Source organism: Erythrolamprus reginae, chromosome 3 (assembly GCF_031021105.1).
Source record: "Erythrolamprus reginae isolate rEryReg1 chromosome 3, rEryReg1.hap1, whole genome shotgun sequence".
In the NCBI taxonomy this organism is placed as follows: Eukaryota; Metazoa; Chordata; class Lepidosauria; order Squamata; family Dipsadidae; genus Erythrolamprus; species Erythrolamprus reginae.
The window spans coordinates 128,179,355-128,203,283 of NC_091952.1; the positions used below are offsets into that span (position 1 = coordinate 128,179,355).

At 36.9% G+C, this 23,929-nt stretch overlaps 1 protein-coding gene across 1 annotated transcript in view; it reads right to left on the bottom strand.

Moving 5' to 3' along the window:
- Nucleotides 1–19,418: 19,418 nt before the first annotated feature.
- Nucleotides 19,419–23,929, bottom strand: part of LMO4 (LIM domain only 4) — a 15,876-nt gene continuing 11,365 nt past the window's right edge. Inside the window, exon 5 of the mRNA XM_070746613.1 lies at nt 19,419–20,181. Coding sequence (XP_070602714.1) covers nt 20,173–20,181 — 9 coding nt within the window. The 3' untranslated portion in view covers nt 19,419–20,172. The remainder of the gene's footprint in view (nt 20,182–23,929) is intronic.

The following is a 23,929-nucleotide window of genomic DNA, read 5'->3' on the forward strand; positions in this document are numbered from 1 at the left end:
AATAAGGATTAGATATAATCTTTATCTTTTCTTTTTAAAAAGATTTCATTAAAACAGTGTGAAGAGGAATTATTCCAGTGGAAACTTGTAATTATTTCCAAGAAAAACCCCACTGTTACACAAGCTGCCACTTTCATAATGTTGTTTTTAAAAAGTTCTAGGATGGTTTATAACTGTGCCTACATTCTTCAATATGTTTTGCTTGGTAACAAGATACACAGAAAATAGATATTTATTTATTCAATTTGTATGTCTGCCATCTCAACAAGTGCTTAATGTGGTAGCAAATAAGGCAGGCATAGTAAGAATGCAGGATTTAACATTTTGTATTTGTGCATATGCCTGTGTGTGTTTTGTGTATATGTGTGTGTGCATGTGAAAGAGAGAGAGAGAGAGAGGAGGGAGGGAGGGGGAGGGAGAGGGAGAGAGAGAGAGCAAAGAGAGAAAAGTCTGGAGTAATACACACAGATTCAGATGCAAATGAAATGAAACTAGTCCAAAAATAATGCATTGCATTTGCTTATACTAATTCTTCTCAGTTAAGAGATAAACGTAAGATCAAGCTCAGTGTGCATCAAGAGATACTTGATGGTACTGGTGTCCTAAGGAACAATATCTTATTGTGCAAGAGATGATGAATACTGTCTCTTCTCTGTTGCATTGTCTGTCTTGAAGCATTATCCGCAATTAGAATAACCTATGGATTAGTTCTGTGCTGAAATGAAGACGTTGTTGCTATAATGCTTTAGACTGTATACTAAGCTGTTTCAATGTCCTTGAACCCTTCTACCTATATAAATTATCAGCAGTGCCTAGACTATCTACATCTTGAATATTTATGTTGGAAAATGAAGGAAAATGGATGCTGTTATTCTGATATATACAACAAATCAACACATCAACAAATGTACTCTTCCCTGAATTTAAGCCCCATTGAATCGGAGAGAAAAGGTAACAATAATGCTATTTCCACTTATGGCTTTCTCTTACATTTGGAATGCAAATATGCTTTTAGAGTTACATTTCACAACTACTCATAAAAGCCATATTGAAAGGCAAGATACAATATTTTTAAGCAAACCATAGATTCTCCCAAACAGATCTTTATCTTCCTGTGCTGAGGAAACTTGGAACTGGTCCACATGTAGCAGCGTTGGGTGGAAATAAGATGCCAGGATGGTTGAACTCAATATCGTGTTTGGAATGCATTTAGGGATGTCAGTTCTGGATACTTCCTTGTGGGAGGGAAAACCCCACATAAATAGAAAATTTATGGAAAGAAAGCAGATGGGTAGACAGTCTTTCTGCTGACCCTAATGATCAACAGTTCAACTTGGGGGAGAACATATTTGTACTATTTTAAAAGCTGAAGTGAAATTATCCATTCTCTCATACTTAGCATTTCATTTTCTTTTCTTTCGGTCACCACAGATCACAAAAAAGTTTCATAAGATGAGTGACAAACTAGCAAAAAATGATGTCTTAATTCTATCTAGCTCTTTAGCTCATTTCTTTTCTGCCATTTGGTACAAAGTATTGTTGATGGGCTTTCTAAGAAGCCAATATTCTGTGTTTCCGAGTCCACTGTACAAGATAAGACTCTGCCTCCAGTAGTAGCTAGCAAAGAAGGCTACTACTAGTCTCTTAGCCAGTTAGTTAATAGATGTACTGTATACTTACTTGTTTACTCTTTATAAGTGTAATAAATATACACATTTAATTCTTCACTCTTTCACCACTTATATAAACTAAGCATTATGCTTTTCATGTTGAAAGGAAATAAAATGACAAAATGAAAATGGGAGCCAAAATGGGAGCCAAAGAAATTAAAGGCATAAGAAAATTGATAGCGGTAGAAATTTTGTTAAAAGTAGGGAAGTTATTCAGGAAAGGTTACACATGTTAATGTAAGAGCAGAGTAATCTTTGTTTATCAGAGTAATCCTTGTTGTGCACACACGTTTAGATTGAGATTAGTTGTGAATAATTACTCAGACACACACAGATATACTAACTAGAATTAAAGTTTACTTTGAAAAATAACATATTCGAATAAACAGTCTAAAGCAGTATTTCTGAAATAGTGGGGTGGGGCCCCCTGGGGGGCGCAGAGCGATGCCCAGGGAACATGCCTTTTTTGCTGCAGAGAGTAGGGTTTTTTGCACTGAATAATAGTATCACCAAGTAGGAGATATGAAGTGCATATAACAAACCGTTAAGAGACACCATGGAAAAATATTTAACAGGGCTGAAAAGAAAGGAGGAGAGAGATGGAGATAATGAGACAAATGTAAGTCTCCCAAAAGATAAGATGAGGAAATATGACAAAGCGTATGTAGCGCTTGGCTTCACTGTGACTATGGTGGGAGACAAGGAAATACCGGTATGTTTACGGTGTCTAAAAATGTTGGCAGCGGACAGCATGAAGCTAAATAAATTAAGGCGTCACTTAAGCACATTACACCCCAATCACATTAATAAGCTGTTTGAGTTTTTTCAGCGAAAACGTGCTGAATATTGCAAACAATCATCCTGGTGGAGAGTTCCCCCCCCCCCAAAAATGTTTACTTCTTCCCCGGGGGGGTGGGGTATAACAGAATATAATTGAGAAACACTGGTCAGACTAACAGTTCAAATATTAGCAAGTACATAGTGTTTCTTACCAGTTGTCTTTGTCATAACTAGTAAACAAAGATATCAAGCCTGAACACATTTTAGCTGATATACCTAACTACAATACAGAGAGATTTCAGAGCTAACCTAATAGTGAGTAGCCATTAACAGTGAGAGGCCAGACAAAGAGAAAGAAAGAGGTTGACTATAACTTCTAGCTCCATCTTGTGGCAGTCTGCAACTCCTGCAGCCAATATATTGCCAACCCAACAGTATGGACAAGGTCGTAACAACAAGTTAGCCCTTTGACTTGTCTATGACATTCAGCTACAATACCTGCTACCTTTGTCACTGAGGATCTGTATTGGTTCTCTATACTAGCTATTGCTATAAACAAATTTTAATATTTATGCCAAGGCAGAAATTTCCACCTGGATTGCACTGTAATTGTTTCCCCACTGTGTAACCAGTAGGTGTTCAAGGACATCCTACATCTGCTTCTAATCCTTCTTCAGAATTTTGCTTTGGATGTGTGTAATGGGATCAGCCTTTATCTACTCCAAATAATGGAGGTAGATAAGGATTGGGCCACAGCAAAAGTTAATATACAATGCCACTTGATGGGAAATAAGACTAGAGAAGGTCAGAGGCCATCTTTCCAAATAATTCTAGTAGATATTTATTTTCTGTATTCTAGAGAAGCTGCCTGTGATTTTATATTACTACTTACTAGTAAATTACTTGCTTAAGTGAGAAAAGGATGGTGTGTAGGAGGGGATGAGAAGGATTTGTTGCTTTAGAAATTGGAGAATTGCTGCCATCTACCTACTGGGTTAACTGGATCAACTGTCCAAGCTGGTATGAAGGTTTCTTCCAACTGGACATCTTGAACCCTTTATCCATTTCTTTCAAGTGTTGGGTTTCCCAAATGGGTCACGCTTGGAACATCAAGTATTTTGACCATTGTGATTGCAAATACCTGGTGCATGTCTTCAAATTGGCCTTCCATATTGCATCTTATTGCTATAAAGAAACCTAGCCCAGAAATGTAATGCTCATGGCCAGCATTTTGTGTAATATTTCCCTCTTATAGTCTTACTGAAGATAAAGACATATGTTTAATTTGGATTTTAATTCAAACTGATCTAATTCACACTTGCTGATCTAATGCTCAAATGAGAATGCAATTATCTTTTGGTTTTCACATGTCACATTTTGCAGTGCGGTAACAATGTAAAAAACATACATATTTTCACAAAGACTGTTAACTTGGAAGAGGCACAAACTGGTCAGGAAATAAAATAGAACAAACTTCACACTGTCCCAAAGTTAGAAAGAGCAAGAGACATGTTTGTTCAGCTTTTGAGAAGAAATGCAGGATTAAGTGTCCATTGTTTCTAAAAAATCGCTGCAAGGGGATTGATGTGGCAGAGAGAAAACTCACACCAAAAACCATTAGAGGTTTGCAAAAGTCATCTGGTAGGGTGACTTCAGAAAACTCCTAAAACTCCCAAGTCCATCCATGGTCCAAGACATTGAACTTCATGGAGTATATGGACATCTTGCTGCCTCTGTCATTCCTGTCTTAATCTCATGCCCCAACATTCTTCCTAAAGTTTGGAAGTTGATTTGAAAATCTTAAAAGATCTACACTAATTTTACCAGACTCTACTTTTAATAGAATAAGAATATTGTGCTAGTTGATTCATCACAAAATTAAGGGCAGTATGGGCTATAATTTTGCATATTTAACAGTGACCACTATTAAGTAGGCTTATTAGCTGAATTACCAGGTTTCGGCATCTTTGAGCCACCACCATTAAAGAGAAAATTATTTCCTGTTTAGATGTAATTAAAGATACAATCCATTTCATTTACATAAGCCCGCAAACATTCCCTGTAAAACAACAAATGCGAATAGTAGCTCATTTGCAAGGATTTTTCCCCAAGCTTTCAAAAGAAGCTTACCGACGAAGCAGGAATTTTAATTCAAAAATATGCCATGTACCCTAATTCCTAGATAGCTATGTTCCATTCAAATGGGCTGTTAGTAGAAGGTCATAAACTGATTTGGCGCAGATGATGTTGAGCACTCAATAGGAGGCTTGTAACAATAATCAGAAAGCCTTTGAGGTTTTGCATAAAAGCACCACCATTGTTTGCGTGGTCACAGATTTGGACCATTCCATATTCATGTCACAGATTACCTAGCATTTGCTACTGTCCAGCTTTTATAGTTACACCAAAAAACAAAGCCCTTTTGTTTCCTAATTTCTTGGGTGCAATTCAGATTTTTGTTTTGCCCAGCATGCAATGTATGCTGTAATTGAATACTGAAAACAAAGGCATGGTTTTCCCCATTATCAATTGCTGCTTGCTCTTTATAGTTCATAGGTGGCCATAGAAACTGGTGGATATATATGTTTTGGTGGATCACAGCCATTATTTGCAGTGGCCCTAAATTTTGCATCAAAATTTAAATATGTGCTTTCCCTGGCTAAAATCATACATAAACACATGCATGCACCCAAACAATATACTTTGTAGTAAACTAGCACTAATGTCCAGAGGACTGAGCTAATGCAGCTGACTCATAAGAAGTACTGTATGTCTCATTTGCTTTTGGGGAAGAAGGTTGAAAACAGGAGTTAGTATCAAAACTATGCATAACCCATTATCCAGTGATGGACTCCTACGGGAATGGTCAGGAACGCAGTTCCGGTAGCAAAATTTGGAGCTCCACCGCAGAGCACCCAATTTGCACTGAAAGATGTTGAAATAAAATGCATAAGCCACGGCCACAGTGTGGTAGTAAAAATTTTGGTAGCCCATCACTGCCATTATCTAAGCCAATAGTTTCCAACCTTCTCCTCTTACTTCCCTTTCTACTTCCTCTTCCTCCCTCTTTTACCTTTCCCTGGGTGTTTCTCATCCTCATTCACCTCATATTTGACAGGCTGTTATTATACCACACTTTTAATCTAACAGTACCATTCCTAATTGTTTTGTATCATTTCTATATTTATAATTCTATAGTCTAGGTCAGGAGTAGACAAAGTTGGCTCTTCTATGACATGTGGATTTCAGCTCCCAGAATTTCTCAGCTAGCATGATTGGCTCAGGAATTCTGGGTGTTGAAGTCCACAAGTCATAGAAGAGCCAACTTTGCCTACCCTTGGTCTATGGATAAATTACACCAATCTAATGCTGACTTTTAACCTAGTTTGGTCTCCTGGGTCTACCACCAAGTAATTCAATTGTCTTTCCAGATTAATTGCTATGGCTTAACTTTACAAGCTAGTTATTGTTTCTTAATTTTAGGCCACACCTCTAAGCAGTTTACAGAGTCAGCATATTGCCAACAATTTAGCTCCTTGTTTTACTAGAATGGATGGATGAGTCAACCTTGAGCCACTCAGAATCGAACTCTTGGAGTGAGCAGTGAGTAAGCCTGAAGTACTGCATTTTAACCACTGTGCCACATGGCTCCTAACACAGTTGTTAAGTGCATCTGGCTTTCCCATTAATTTTGCTTGTCAGAAGGACACAAAAATTACTACATGATTCCAGGACACTGCAACCATCATAAATACAGGCCAGTTGCCAAGTGTCCGAATTTTAATCATGTGACCACAAGGATGCTACAACGGGTTGTATGAAAAATGGTCATAATTTGCACTTTTTTCATTGCTATTGTAACTTCAGATGGTTGGAAATCAAGGACCTACTTCATTACACTACAGATAGGCCATTCTTCTCACACAGCTTACATAGCTGCACCTTCAAAAGCCATCACTCTCTACCCTTTAGATGGTATTTCAAGAGAGATTTGTTCTCCATGTCATTAGCCCAGTATAAACACTGAGTCATAGATGCTTTTGATTCTCTCAGGCTTCTGTTTATTTTGTAAACCCCTCGGCCTCTTTCCTGCCTTTTTTTTTAATCTTAGCCTAAATCCTGAAATTAATTAAGAATTGCACAGCAAAATGATAACCTTAATTATAAAGACAACCTTGGTGACCTAATTTCTTGCTGCAGTCATGTAATATTAGATGCTATCCAGTGTGGTCCGCAAATTTTGCCCTCAGAGTGTGTGTGCATGGACAAGAAATAATAAGGAACCATACTTTCTACCGGAAAGCCCATACATGCATTTTAACTAGCATTATTTAGAAAAATTGGATATTTTAATTTTTTAAATTCCCCTCCCCTCTATAAATTTTTAATAGATTTATGCAACTATTGAGAAGAGGATATTCAGACATAGATGGATAACTAATGGGTATATCTAATCAAATAATTTATTATCTTGTTATTTATTTATTTATTTAATGTAGGGCATCTACAGAGGTCATGTAATCACTGATATACAAATTTATACATACACACACAAACACACTTTTGGAATGTATGTATGTATGTATGTATGTATGTATGTATGTATGTATGTATGTATGTACCTCTACTTACAAACTTAATTCGTTCCGTGACCAGGTTCTTAAGTAGAAAGGTTTGTAAGAAGAAGTAATTTTTTCCATAGGAATCAATTTAAAAACAAATAATGTGTGCGATTGAGGAAACCACAGGGAGAGTGGAGGTCCTGTTTCCTCCCAGGAGATTCCTAGAGAGGCCCCATGGAGGCTTCTCCCCACATTTTCTGCCCCTGTTTCCTCCCAGGAGATTCCTAGAGAGGCCCCATGGAGGCTTCTCCCCACGTTTTCCGGTTACAGTTTCGGACGCTCGGGTTTGTAGGTAGAAAATGGTTCTTGTGAAGAGGCAAAAAAAATCTTGAACACCCGGTTCTTATCTAGAAAAGTTTGTAAGTAGAGGCATTCTTAGGTAGAGATATCACTGTATGTATTAAAAAAACTATAATAAAATCACCAAAGGGATAGATGTTAATTTGATACCTAAGGAAGCTAACCACCTAACTGCTTCTGGTGTGGCTGTGGTGATATCATCTCAGGTGCCTTGAATTCCTGAGGGAAGATTCTTTAATGATATGTGTTATAGCTTGTACCATAGGTGCACCACAGTCGCATTGCAGATTCTCGGCCATTTCATACTTTAAAAGTTTTGCCTTAATTCTGGCATGGTGTCTTGATTCTGTTTAGGTGACTCCATATTTTGGGGGCAACTGTATTCCTGGAAGTGATTTTGTTGGATCAATGTGATCTGTTTGGTTGTGGTTATTAAAAGTTACCCATCTTAATTGCCATTCTTCAGCTAGATTGAAAGACTGTGGGATGTCATTCCAAATTTGTTCCTAAATTTAAGCCTTGTGAGATGCAGATAATATGATATTTTATGTATTGGAAGATCTCTAGAAGTTGAGGACCTGTTTATTCCACTCTCAAACTGTTTGTTGTTGTTGCCTGAGATTAGGAGGGGCAATTTTAGAAAGAACGAGTAGCTATGAAAATGAGGTAAATCATGGGTGTCAAACTCAATTGTATGATATGATGTTTTTTGCCTTTGCAGAGCTAGGTGGGTATGGCCTGCGCATGATGCACCTAGTCAATGGGCCACCAGTTTGACAGCCCTGGTGTACATTTAAGGGTTCCAGATATTTTTCTTATTGTGTCATTCAGGTGAATATCAGCCTTGTTGACATGACATCTTCTTCCCCATACAGGTGCACAGTATTCGGCAACAGGGAATACACAACAGAGAATACTAATGATTGTGCTATTAACACTCAAAAGTGCTACTATATGCAAAGTGGCTTATGCTTCCCAAGCTGTTCCTGCAAGATTCCTAATCAAGTTGTTCCAGGTTTTCAATTTTGTCCAATTACTTTGTGGTGTTTTCCAAATGTAAGGGATCGGTCAACGGCTAAGCCGAGATATATTGGATGGTAGTTGTGTTTTATTCTCTTTCCACAAAAAGCTACTTTTAACTCTTGCTTTGTTGTATGATTGCTCAGATGAAAGGCACATACTTGGGTTAGGTCATAGTCTCCACTTCTCATAATATTGGATTAGTAACCTCAGATCCTTAGTAAAAATGTATTCCATTTCCTCAAAATCTTTGGTTTGGTTTGGACAATTATTACCATATCATCAGCATAGTATTTTTTTTTCTAGAATTGGTTTCTGATAAATTGGTTTCTGATAGATGAAGTAGGACTGGGACTAGAACTGAACCTTGTGGGAAACCATTCTTAATGGAAAAGGATTTACTAGTGGTGTCTCCTACCAAAACCATGAAAGTTTTTTGTTTGTTTTTTTAAATGTTCTGTGAACACAAGAACAAGGGGACACAATCTGAAGTTAGTTGGGGGAAAGATCAAAAGCAACATGAGAAAATATTATTTTACTGAAAGAGTAGTAGATCCTTGGAACAAACTTCCAGCAGATGTGGTAGATAAATCCACAGTAACTGAATTTAAACATGCCTGGGATAAACATATATCCATCCTAAGATAAAATACAGAAAATAGTATAAGGGAAGACTAGATGGACCAGGAGGTCTTTTTCTGCCATCAGACTTCTATGTTTCTATGTTTCTCCAGAAAGCTTGTTACTTTAAGACACGGAATAGTTTTCTTAAACTGGAACATCAAACCATCAAGCTAGACCATATTATAAGCTGCAGTCAAATCAATAAAAGCCATGGAGGTTTTTAGTCCCATTTGGAAACCAGGTTTGATAAATGAGGTAAGACCCAGAACTTGCTAGCAGCCGTTTCTCTTGGTGCAGAAACCAGCCTGGAAAGAACGGACAACCTTATCAACATATTGGTATATTCTGTTATAAAGTAATCTGTTCTGTCCCAGCGTCAAGTCCCCCAAAATAAGAGGCACACTACCGGTTTTAGTATTAAAACTTTTACTACAAACAAAAGTCTTAGCAGTTTTGAGTCTTTTTTTTTTTTAAGTAAAATCTAATGAAGGATTCACCATGCTGATTATGATGTCTTATCAGCTTGCCAGAGTCTCCAGAATAGGTAAATACAACAGTAATTACTAGATTGTAGCCAAGTTCCATATCATAGACTTACACAGGTTGGCTGAAAGCCCGGAGCTAATTAATGCAGACAAGAATGTGGTTCCTTTAAAACACAAGCCAGGGACAAGAGCTGCAACACAATTCTGGAATGTCCTCCGCATCAAAGCATCACGTAACTCCTTCTGAAATAGTCTAAGTGTATGGCCCAGTAGTCAGCACTGCTACTCACAAGGAAGCCTCCTCTTGGGCAACCATTCTTGCCTCCTCTAGGCCCTGTAAATCCTAGCATCAAGAAGAGGCTCCTCCTCTTCTCCTGAATCACTCATCTCAGGAGGTACAGAAGGCCCTGGTTGCTCTTCAGTCCTCTTCGTTGTCAGTCTCAGGTGCTAGGAACACAGGTCACTTATACCGTGCCTCCACTGTCTCTGACTCCTCTGGATCCATTGCTAACTGTGCAGGATGCGAATGGGCCACAACATTAATCATTCCAGAACTTTATGGCAAGTGCACAGGAGTGCATAGAATGATAGCTTGCTGGATCATTATCTGTTTTTGGGGGGGTTTAGGATGACAAGGCTTGGGGTATCTTGCACTGATTGGGGATCTTGGCAATGAGCTGGGATGGCGCAGCAGGTAGAGTGCTGTACTGCAGGCCACTGAAGCTGAGTGTAGATCTGCAGGTCAGTGGTTCAAATCTCATCACCGGCTCAAGCTTGACTCAGCCTTCCATCCTTCCAAGGTGGATAAAATGAGGACCCGGATTGTGGGGTGATGCTGGCTCTGTTTAAAAGTGCTATTGCTAACATGTTGTAAGCCACCCTGAGTCTAAGGAGAAGGGCAGCATAAAAATTGAATAAAATAATAAATAAATAAATAAAATAAAAATAAAATAAAAATAAAATAAAAATAAAATAAAAATAAAATAAATATAAAATATAAAATAAAAATAAAAAAATATATAAAATAAAAAATATATATATAAAATAATATAAAATAATATAAAATATAAAATAATATAAAATATAAAATATAAAATATAAAATAAAATTAAAATAAATAAATAAATAAATAAATAAATAAAATAAAAATATAAATAAATCTTTCCAGTGTTCAAAGCATCTGAATAAAATCGTTGTAGACATCTTCTAGCACTGGGATGATGAAACTAGGGCACATGCCCTATTGAAGGGCACGTGAGACATTGCCCTATGTCAGCTCCAGCATGCATGTGTATGCATGTGTATGCTGGCCAGCAGATTTTCAGTTTTGGGAAAGGCCATTTTGCCCTCCAGACTCCTCAGGGAATCTTCCCCAAAGCCCCAGAGTGCAAAAAAACCACCCAAGGGCAAGCTGGAAGTTCAGAAAAACGCACTTCTGTTTTGCCCGTTGTACTTTTTTATTTTTGCAAGATTCAGTGAGGCCTGTGCACATACACCGGGACAGGTGGATTGTGCACATGCACAGGGGCAGCGGGGGAGGGGGGTGCGTAAGCATAGGGGGTGGAGGGTAGGGGGGGGGCATGCATGCCAGCACACCTACACATCCCCTTTTGGTACACGAACCAAAAAAGGTTCGCCATCACTTTTCTAGCATATGTTCCTAAATATATAGTGCTAAAAAATAAATAAAGAGAACACTCAAACAACACATCCTAGATCTGAATGAATGAAATATTCTCATTGAATACTTTGCACTGTACAAAGTTGAATGTGCACAACAGCATGTGAAATTGACTGTCAAATCAGTGTTGCTTCCTAAGTGGACAGTTTGATTGCACAGAAGTTTGATTTACTTGGAGTTATATTGGGTTGTTTAAGTGTTCCCTTTATTTTTTTGAGCAGTGTATAAACTACCTGGTCCATAGTTCACATATAGATCATTTAGCTTCCTAAACATTTTAGGACTATAGTTAAGCTACAGAAGGGTGTAGAAAGGGAAATATTGCATGCACCAAACCGTTTGGCAGAACCAAGTATTATCAAAGCTTCCCTACAAATAATATTTCTGTTTCCTTCAGTCTAGATAGCTATTAAGTCAGCTATGATTGAAAAGTACAATCTGGCAGACCATTAGAGCACACTGAGAACACCTAAATGTGATTTGGGACTGATGCCTTTTAATAAACGTTTAAAAATTAAGAGAACCTTCTTCTCCTCTTGACAACACTGGCTGAGAATGGCAGTTGCGGTTCAGCAAATAGGAGATCACCTCACTGCGGAAGGCAAGCCTAATAAATTGTGCAAATTGGAATAAAAGTTTCCAACTCCAGCTCCTTGAGTACAGGTTCCCCACAGGGCTGTGTCTTGAGTCTGCTACTGTCCACTTTGATGACCGATGACTGCTGTGCCAAATCTGCAATGAATCATATTGCAAGGTATGCAGATGACACGGCAGTGGTGGGTCTTATCCAGATGCTTATAGGGAAGAGGGGAAGGCTCTGGTGGACTGGTGCAACAAAAATAACCTGGTTCTGAATGTTAATAAAACAAAGGAGATCTTTGTAGATTTTAGAAACAGTTAACACAGTCATACTTCACCTAGCATCAAGTATACAGCTATAGGAATTGGTCAATAGTATTAAGTACAGTGGTACCTCTACCAAAGACGCCTCTACTTACGAACCTTTTTAGATAAGAACCAGGTGTTTAAGATTTTTTTGCCTCTTCTCAACAACCATTTTCCACTTACAAACCCCAGCGTCCAAAACGTTAACCAGAAAAGGCATAGAGAAGTCTCCGTGGGGCCTCTCTAGGAATCTCCTGTGAGGAAACAGGGCCAGAGAAGGTGGGGAGAAGCCTCTGTGGGGCCTCTCTAGGAATCCCCTGGGAGGAAACGGCCAGAAAAGGCAGGGAGTAGCCTCCATGGGGGCCTCTCTAGAAATCTCCTGGGAGGAAACAGGGCCTCCACTCTCCCTGTGGTTTCCCCAATCACACACATTATTTGCTTGTACATTGATTCCTATGGGAACAATTGCTTCCTCTTATAAACTTTTCTACTTAAGAACCTGGTCACGGAATGAACTAAGTTCGTAAGTAGAGGTACCACTGTATCTGGAGTGTAGGTACAGTAACTAACAATCTGAACTGGTCTCTCCACACATCATCCTTAGCAAAACATGAAACCAGCAACTGCATTTCCTGCATTGGATGAGAAGAGCACATCTTTCTCCTTCTGTCCTGGTTACTTTTTACAGAGGCATGATTGAGAGCATTTTAACAAATTGCCAGCAGTGTTTCAGACAGGAGGTCCATATAGAGAGTGGTAAGGACAGCAGAGAAGATTATAGGAAGCTTTGTCCGTTAGAGCTCGAAGCATTATTAAAGACTCCACACACCCACTTTACCGTCTCTGTCTGTTTCTGTTGCTCCTCTCTGGGAGGAGGTTTCAAAGTATTTCTAGCAGGACTACCAGATTCTTTTAACAGCTTTGTTCCCCTATGCTATCCATCTGGTAATCTCGCAAGATTAGTTTTTGTCACCGTGTCCATGTATACATCCGAACTAGACTGTGTTGTTTCTCTGTATCACATAATACATGTGAATGTGTGTGTGTGTGTCTAGATCTAGACTAGTATATATGTAACATATTTTTGCTGATAATGAAAAGGAAGGGAGACTGGTATATCTATCTATAGATCTACAGAAAAAAACGTAAGGTATGCCAATTAGTATACATTTAAAGTGACAATAAACTTATGCTAACTATCACTTTGAAATGAGAAGTAGCATACTTTTACTGGGAGGCTTTTCCTTCAGTGGAATTTACTCCCAAACTCATTTGCTTATAGTCAAGGTCTATGCCCAATCAATCAAGATATTTATTTATTTACTGATTTAGAAAATGTATTTATTTGGAAAAATGTGTATGGCTGCCCACTCACTCTTAGAAACTCTAGGTAGGTTACAAAAAAGTAAGATATATACAACTTTCTGGTGGAAATGAAGAGAGAGATATATATTTTTAATTTAACTTGTGTGTTTTAAAAATGCACGATATGTTTGGGGCAGATCATTATGTGTACCTGAATTCCATTTAGTTGTGATTAGGGATAGCAGTTCTGTTAATGAGGCTTTAACATGTTAGGATCTGAAGAGATTACAGTATTGTCATCCAAGTCCAGAGCTCGCAGTCCATTTTACCAATGCATATGTGTCCCCAGGGGAGTTAAAACAAGCAATGTTCCCCTACCCCCCCCCCCCTCTCTCTCCAGCAAGGCACTCACAGTGCCTCCAAATATGGTAATAACTTTATACATCACAGGTTGAACTTGCAAAAAAAAAAATCAGTTCCAGCTTGTCTTTCCTCTTCATTATACTTGTGATGAGATCACGGTGCTCCACGAAGAGCTCAAATTCTTTAACTTGACAAAAGACATAGGTGAACATGTCACAGTTTTACAGTTATGCAGAGCTCAGATGCTGTAAAGATAACAAGAACTGTTCTGTGCTTGCCCATGCTCTGAGTGTGTGTTAATCTAAAATGGCTGCTCTGTAATACTTTAATTGCAGTTTCATGGCAACAAATTGCCACTTAACTGTAATAAATTTTCTTACAGCTAAGCCAGACTAACAATGCATGCGTGCACCCGAAAGAAAAGAGGACAATAGAAGTCCGGGGACTTTCTGTTCAATGACATCAAGACACAGAGGAGCAAATAACGATGTAAGGCAAGATAGTCACATACCGAAGCCTTTTGCATAAAGAAACCTTATGCACACCGTAATCACATTCCTCATCTTTATTAAACGAATGCTGTTTGAAATACATTTCTCAGGCACTGGAATCTTCCAAACTTTTGAATCATTAGGATAAATCTAATTGGCAGTAAATTATAAAGCTTTCTTTGTTAAGAATTTTAGTCTTTTAAACCAAAACAGTAAATGTTTAATACCGATGGCCAATCTTCCATTGCATTGTTTTTAACATTTTAAAGGCGAGGCACAGAACCTTTTCCTATTAAAAGCTGTTGGCACATAGGAAAAATTGATCTGGCAATGTAAGGGTACAACTATTGATAGATAGAACCAAAGCTACAAAGTCACTACAATTTGGAAAATTACCTACCTTTCTTGCCCAACTTCCTCTTTTTGCTAGTTCTTATAAAGACAAGTTCTGAAATACCGTAGCTTGTAACTGCTCTATCTTACTTTTAAAGGCTATGTTTGTTTCCTTTCTTTTTGGTGTGAATGATTACTTTTATAATGTATAATATAAACCAATTAAAGAATTCTGAAGCACAGAAAAAGTAGTCTTTCATTAGATACCGAATTTATCTTGGAAAAGTTTAAATGTTTCCATGCCTGTGGAATATATGCAGAAATCACCAGAATACTGGATATGTAAAGTTTGTGGAGAGCAGTCCTTTTGCAAAATTAGTTCATTAAAAAGAGTTAACAATAGCTTTACTATTCCTGCGTAAAACTAATATGACAATTGTACCTATTTATCAGAATGCTTTCACAGTAGTACAATTTCTGAGCTTTTTTAAAGCTCCAACTATTTTAAATGCAATAGATCCTGCTGAATTAACTTCATGTTTGTAGGGCTATGGATGAATCCATCTATTTATACGTACATAGCAGATTCAAGAGAGAGGCTGTGACAAATGCACTTTTCCAAGTTAATGCTCTCTAGCTGCGATGTGGAGTCCTACACTTATACATTCACCCATGGCTCTACTACACGATAATGATGGCAGCAGCAGTTCAAGCCTCTCTAAGCAACACTAAGTTAGGAAGAAATGGTGGTCAAAGAGCAAGCACGTTAAGATTATCTTTCCCACTGCAAATCATAGAGCAGTGTTTCCCAACCTTGGCAACTTGAAGATATCTGGACTTCAACTCCCAGAATTCCCCAGCCAGCATTCGCTGGCTGGGGAATTCTGGGAGTTGAAGTCCAAATATCTTCAAGTTGCCAAGGTTGGGAAACATTGTCATAGAGGACCAAATTTCCAAACTGTCTTGCCGAATACCAAATCGCACTAGAACCGTCTCTCATCGTGAAGACCTGTTTTTATTGTTTTTTAGGTCTGTGGTTTCTGTCATGCTTTATCCCCGTCTAGTTAAAGACGTTCCATCATATATATATATATATATAAATGTACAATATATATATTCATAGCCCCAAGAATCCTTCTCCAATTTAGCACATCAAAGCACACTTTATCACTTGCATGTGGATTATGCTAACAGAAGAGACATTTGTAATCTTATAAGGCCTGCAATTTAAGACAGCATTTTAAGCTTTCTATTATATAGGTAGCAGTGCTTTAAGAACCAGGCACATAAAAAGCTTATTTGAAGTCTTTAACAAACTTCAGTCTCTTCATTGCTTAATGCCACACTATGGTTTATTGAAAGTTATTAGTCATCCTCTAGTATGTCTAGATTATAGCACACAAGGTGTGTTTTTTTTTTTAAAAAAAACCAACCTTAGCATGTTTTAACTCCAACAGCAGAATGATAAATGCTTATATTCAGGGGGGGGGGGGGGGGGAGTGAGATTTTTAAAAAGCATCTTCCCTAGCTGGAATATAGGTTATGCTGTCCCAAAATAACTTTTCAGCACTCTTCTAGTAATTCCAACATTTTAGGGGAATGTATTTGGAATTTGCTTTGGGATGTAAAGCAATAACTTTGCAAACTATTACTTGGCCTCAGGATTTCGACCAGAACGATTTCCGTACATCAAGCTTTGTGGTGCACGCAGGTGTGTATATGTGTGCTGGAAAAGACAGCAGCGTAATTTGCAGATAGGAAAAAGTTGCCTAGCTTGAAAATACAGTCTGTTTGGCAACACAAGAAGTCACAGGCTCACTTTCCATCTTCATCTCCCACATTAAAATTTCCTTAACTGGCTCATTTGGAAATCAGGGAGAGAGTAAAGGTTGGACATTACAACTGAACTAGTGCAATGTTTCAGTGGACTCTGTGGGAAGTGCAATAAATTTAACTACTGCTCTGATCAAAATTAAAATATGTATTAAAATCCTTTATTTTTAATGCATTTGCAGTTAGCTTTCCCTATTTTTAGTGTTTCACCCAGGAGCCTCAAGTGCATGTATCTTCTTAGCCAGAAATAAAATGATAGTAGTGGGTTCTAAACCCCTTTACTACCGGTTTGCTTGTGCAGAAACAGGTGGGTGGCCGGAGCCTTCTGCTGCCACTACCGATTCTTAGAAACGGGCCGAACGGGGGGTAACCTACCGCTGGATGCAATGCTTCTCACTCCAGAGAGAACGTTTTAACCAGGAATGCATTTGGAATTCAAAATTTATGTCCTTCCTCAGTTTGCATGGATCATGATTACACAAAACCATTTTACAGGCAAATCAACATCAATCACTTCCCTAAATTTAGACTATAAATTACTCATGGATTACATTATTTTGGGACAACCCATCTTATTCTTGAATTGTCTTGTGGTGGTGTGATGAAGATATGTGAAATTTAATGAAAAGCCAGAATTCTACATGTTACATCTCCTAGTTAACACAGACCTATTAGCCATTTATTGATTTTAAAAAACTCTGCCAATCTTATGTAGGGTGGTTATGTTTTAGATAATAAATTGTTTCAGTATGAAATTAGATTACTGTATCTATGAAATCACCAAAATGAGATTCAGCTTGAAGGACACTTTTTATCCGTAATTATAAAGAATATTTCAGATCACATTTGGCAACTTTTCAGCTGTGGCAAGAATATTTCATTCCTACCTATATAAAAATTAGTATGATGTTGTTGAAAGGAAACATTTATGGAAATACAGACATAATATGCCCAATTAGGCCATCTGCCAAAAGCAAAACAAAAAAACAAAAACCCCAAAACCCAACAATCCAGTTTTGCTCCATTTTTAACCATCTACTGAAATGTTATTTCATTACATTTCCTCACAAAAGACACATTTCAGGACATTGGATAGCCACTGTTTCCCAACCATGGCAATTTCTAGGTATGTGGACTTCAGTCCCCAGAATTTCACATACCTGAAAACTGATTGAGAAATGCCAATTAAAACCAATCTATTAGCCATTTCATTAACTCTATAAACCAGGAACTCCAATACCGTAGCTGAAGTATTATTTCCCATTTGGGGACTTAAACTGCAAGCTTTTGTACGCTTGCCTTGAATTTCCTATACTGCTCTATGGTTTGGGGTATACTGTATATGGATTACACACAGTATAAGTCTGTTTGCACCAAGGTGATTATCAGAATATAAAAAAATAGATTTGTATCTTGGAAAAGCAGTGAAAAAAAGTTTGCATTCATGCAGCACCAAAACAGTACTCATAATTTAATATAATAAGGAAGGGGCCTTACCAAGAGTATTAAATATGTAATACTCCATTATCACCATGGCAGCTAGGATTACCTTGGCTCAATTTTGGAAAGACTCAGAAACCTCTCCAGAGAATATATCAAAAAAATATATGAATACTCTGAAATTGATAGGCTAACAATTGATTTGGGAGGCCAGAAAAAATTACAATATTTTGAAATTTGGGATAGATGGTATCAATGGATCGGGCATAGAAAAATAAAATGAAAAGAGCTAAAATAGAGGTATAATATATAAATATGTAAACAGTAATATACAAGTATTCTAATTAGTGTAACAAATACAAGGTTAAGTATAATGTAATTAAGTTCACAATATGTGATGATGCTCAAAGGAAATGTATGCAACAATGTAACAATGCAGAATTACTTAATGTACTTATTGTATTACTGTTTTTAAAGAAAAGAATGGAAAACCAATAAATTATATTTTTTTAAAAAATAAGGAAGGGGCTTTTTCTAAGCAGAAAAATAAGTGGTGTCATGGAAACATAGAAGATTGATGGCACAAAAAGACCTCATGGTCCATCTAGTCTGCCCTTATACTATTTCCTGTATTTTATCTTAGGATGGATATATGTTTATCCCAGCCATGTTTGAATTCAGTTACTGTGGATTTACCAACCACGTCTGCTGGAATTTTATTCCAAGCATCTACAGTACTACTCTTATAGTAAAATAATATTTTCTCACATTACTTCTAATCTTTCCCCCAACTAACCTCAGATTGTGCCTCCTTGTTCTTGTGTTCACTTTCCTATTAATTATTTATTCCTATTACCTTATTTAACCCTTTAACATATTTAAATATTTCGATCAATATTTCCCTTCTGTCCTCCAGACTATACAGATTGAGTTCATTAAGTCTTTCCTGATAAGTTTTATGCATAAGACCTTCCACCATTTTTGTAGCCCGTCTTTGGACCCGTTCAATTTTATCAATATCTTTTTGTAGGTGAGGTCTCCAGAACTGAACACAGTATTTCAAATGTGGTCTCACCAATTCTCTATACAGCGTCATTCTTTTCTCAGGATGTTTTGCTACAAAATGAGACATTTTAAACAGAATGCTCAATACAAGGACACATTTGAGTAACTTGGCATCTTAGAAACCACCTTTATAAGATTTTTTAAAATAATGTGCTTTTGAATTCACACAAGTTATTATGGTTAGCAAGTTAAGAATGGCAGGATAGACCTACGTTTCCTATCATTCATGAAAATTGGATGACTTAAGTGAAGGTAGCACAAAATTCTTTAGTTAAATCTACCTGCCATTAAAAATAACTTTCATAGAAATAAATCATTGATACATTAGACATCACTTCTGAATTTGGTAACACTGCTAAAAGTATCTCTTTGTATAGATTTTAATGCATTCCTTTTTGCCATGGAAAAGCAGGAAAACTGGGAAGCAGGAAAACCAGGTTTTAAAAATTAACTTATTGTGACAGACCTCATCCCATGAAATTTGCCCCACTGTACCATAGTCCAAAATCAATTACGGTTCCTTTCATTTTAATTTTTTTATTATTTAAATACACCATACTAGAGCAAATGTCTCTGAAAATATCACAAATAAAAGATTTTTTTCTTCTTCATTCAACGAATTAGGAGTAGATGAAAATTCTACAGTTGCTGCTATGAGCTTGATTTTTTTTTCCTTTTTTCTTTCTGTGTCATGGGAAGTAGCAACATTAGGACAAAACACACTTACATGCATACATACATTTGTATTTTACAGAGATACAATAAAAGTATTTGTGATAGATTATCACAAGAGCCCCATCTTTCCATTAGCTCAGGTTTGAGTTTTCAACATTTCCTACAACACGTAAATTATACAAAGAGCAAAGAGAATGCTGTTAAGGTAAAACACAGGGTACAAATTCTCACCAGTGCCCTGCTAATTGTTAATGAGGGTAGAAAGCAGACTTGAAAGCTTATCTGGATTAGCTTCATTAGTCGTTTGTCCCCACCCTGCCCACCCAAAGTTGTTCTCTCCTCCGGTGGAATTTTTTTTCCTCCATTTTTCTCTACAGTCTCCCATTTAGCCCAGATTCATGGAGTTCTTAATGTTCGTTTTCAGTCATTTTAATACACCAATAAATGTGAGAAGGGCAATCAAGAGTAAAGAAGGTGCAATGGCATGGAGCTGGCACTGACGCTAGCTACAAAGGTGACTTGTCTACTGGAGACATGGGATCCCATCTGTGATGAACAAAGTTTGAGATGAAGGCACGCATTCTGCAGTACTCTGATCTTTTAGCAGACCTGCAAAGAAATAAAAAGGGGCATCTTAGCTAAAATACTTGATTTGAGCTGAACATGACTGCTTTCGTCTTCTCGCGACTCGCTTATTCTATTAAATTAGATTCCAACTGTGACTCGATTAAAGGTTTTCTGTAATATGCATCCAAGTCCCTAAAGAGTTCAAATGGAGAAACAAACCACAAAAAATATTTTCTGCAATTTGACAGCAAGATATACTTTCACCAAAGGGGGAAAAATGCTTCGAGTGAAAAATCCTACAGTCTCTTTTTATTTCTTTTACAAAAGATGCATTTCCTTTGGACTGGGATTAAATGACATGCCTTTCCTTTGAAGAACCAAGTAAAGCGATCTTCTAAATTAGGAAAAAAATTCTGTCAAAGCATATAAGATACCCTCCCCTAGGCAACAGTAGTTAGCATGCTGCATAGCACAAAAACTAAATATAGACATTTTGGAATATTTTCCTTCCATTTAAGATTCCTCATCTGCTACGTTAGTTAATGTTACATAAACTCTGTAATATACCAAGTCAAACATGTGCCTCCACTGTGATGTGTTAATGAATTGTGATAATTAAAAATGCCTAGCTCGACAGAAATCTAACTTCCACAGATAAAGTAGAAACGATCGACAGTTTTCAAATGCAATCTGTTTGCAATTATGAAAATGAAATAATATATTAGATTTTTATGCTTTTTAAGTGACATTTTGAATTTCCTAAGAAGTTTTTTTTACCCTTCCTTGAAGTTACTAAAAGCCTGAGGTCTATTAGTAACTGCAACCCCCCACTTTCAAGCTAATTAAACTGGTGGAAGCTTGGAGGTTTAATTCCCCAGAGTTGATACTCAGTGTGAGAAAGGTAATTTGTCTGTCCAGAACAAAGATTAGGGAGCAGCCAGCAAGCATATTTAATAAATGAGCATCAAGTGTCCTCTACTATGGACACAGACAATACCAATTATGTAAGTACAAGGGAATTGTTGAATGATATGTAAACTAGAAGCTTCTCTGCAAGAGAAAGAATAGCAAAACGTAATCTAACTCATACTTTATTTAAAACTATAGGAGCTGGATCAAAGGGAATGCTTTGGTCACCACCAATGAAAAGAAAACTTATACCCTGTAAAAAATAGGCTGCGGAGTTGGGAAAGAAGGAAAGAGATGGAGTCAAGTATAACACACAATCAAATAAACTTGCCCAGAGAAAGTGGCTCAGCTGAAAATGTAACCAAAAATCTATAATGGGTGGCATAATAATTTTTTAAAAGTTAGCGTTAAAAAAAATAAAAGTAAATTAATACTTAAAGTTACTAGTGAATCCTCCTTTGTATAATTACAAAGTATACATATTCTAGAAAGTTCTACTTTATGCTACATACTATTGAGTAAAACACAGGCAACAAGTTATGTTTGTAGTTTAAAATAATAGATCAGACCACAGGTGTAATTGCTGCTCATTCTGTAATATAGATAACAGCAAGACTGGCAAATCTTAAATGCATGGCTTAAGAGTCAGTAACGGATTCAAGAAAATATATGTGCAATAGAGATAAACAACTTTGCTTCATTTCTTAAGACAGAGAACATTTGTTTAGAAATAGAAACATTGGGGTTATTTGATTCAGTGGGACAATATAAACTCTTGACCATGGTGTAGAAGTTGTACTAACTGGGGACAAAATAAGCTGATTGGGCTAAATTCTACATTAATTTTAAAAATTGTTTGGCTGGCTTTAGATGATTAACTTATTTAAAAAACATATTCTGCTTTACCCTTCATTAAACAGATCTATGTTAGTTATCATCGGTATTTATTAAAGCAATATACTGAGTTGGGCAGTATTGACAGCACAGTAGAGAAGCAGTTAGATTCAGCTGTTCTGTTTTGGATCACTAGAAGTCTCAATGAAGATTCCATTGCAGAAGACTGAGGAAGGGAGACAGATACTAATCATATAAACAGAGTATATCAGTCTAGGCTCCTCAAGCATTAGTTGATTGTGCCTACTGGGTAACAGACTACAATTGAAGCATCCAATTCTTCCTTCTGTGTAATGTACAGAATATTACCCTGCAAATATGCAGCACAGATGGGGGAACAAACTACTTGCTTCCAAAACATTACATCCATGATGCTCCTCATCTGATGCTATGTGACAAAAGTGTATTAGTTAGATCATTTATTATTTTGGACTAGGATTACCCACTAAGGATGTTATGTTCCTGCCCCTATGCACTGCCTCCCACTCCCCCAATCTTTTAATGTACTACAGCAACACAATTAATATTCTTATTTAACTGTTCCGGATGGGCGATGGATTCAGCTTTGCAATGCTAGTACTGTACGACAGTTTCTATCTTCTAATCATAACTACTGAAGCACAAAAAAATGTATTAAAAATGTATAAAATAATGACCAAGCATGTTCAAACATGCTCACAGTAACCAGAAACAGATATAAAAGACCATGGTTACTTTTAAAAATGGAATTATTTACTAGCCAGGAGACTATCTTGTATCCACATTATAAACCACTTGGATACCAAACAGTACAAAGAGAAATAGTCATCTTAAATGAGCTTATTCTGAAACAATTCCTATTAAACTCAAAGACTGGTTTCCAAATAATGTTCATGGAGGTTCTTAACTGCATCCAGCCTATTTAAGAACAAGACATGCAAGGTAACTATTAAATAAATGACAATTATTAATTGTGGCAAGATCCTACTTATTCAAGGAAGAGCTGATAATTTTTCTGAATTATTTACCCTCTAAAGACAGAGAACATTTATATTCTCTTTGGTTGCTGTAGAATTCACAAACTGCCCCAGGAGATGGGTTTAAATTTTTATCTTGAAAATTCTTACTAACAGATAAATGTTATTTTTTTGTTATCCTTAGAAGAGACATTAATGAAGTTCCTATTGTAAATCCATAAAAAATTACCAAGTGAAGTGTGCACTTTGTTTCAATGTAATAACTCAGTACTGTGCGATTGCCTGGGTTAATGATGAAAAAGTCAAATATACTATCAGAGCTGATGGAAAAATCCATCACCAATTTGAAATTAAAATTCATCTGTGGTCAATAAGATTTAATATCCATGCAAGAGGCGCTGTAAAGAGTAAATGAATCAATGTCATCAATACATAATCAGTATGAAATATGATGCGAATAAAATTATGTGCAAGACTTGTGCATTCAGAGTTTTCTGGACCAACGAATGAACAGTCCCTTAACTGAAGGTTGACAGTAATTATTATAAATTAGGCACTGCAGTTATCAAAATGCACTCACTTGCATAGCTATGGGACTTATTAGGGAGATTAAAATAGATCTAAAATCTGTCCAGTTCCAGAAAAGGTATAACAGAACTGTTGATCATCGTTGTTTCTGATTCCACTTATTTGAGGAAAAAACATGTTAAATTTCAGCACCAGATGTTAAGGAACACATAACCAACATGATCAAAAGGAGCTAAATGGAAGACCGTGTTCTCCCCAATCATCTAAGATTTGGCTAGGTCAAACTGGTAAACCAAACACAGGTCAACTAGATTTCAAATGCTACTGCAATGTTTTCATAGACCACTTTAGTAGAATTAGCTTAATAATCCACAAAGCACTTAAGAAGTTTACATCTAAGTTTTTAAAATCCACATATGAATTGGACTCAGATCCACTGAACTACTTAAAACACCTTCGTGTTTAGACATGTATCCCATTAACTACTTTCAATCACGGGACAC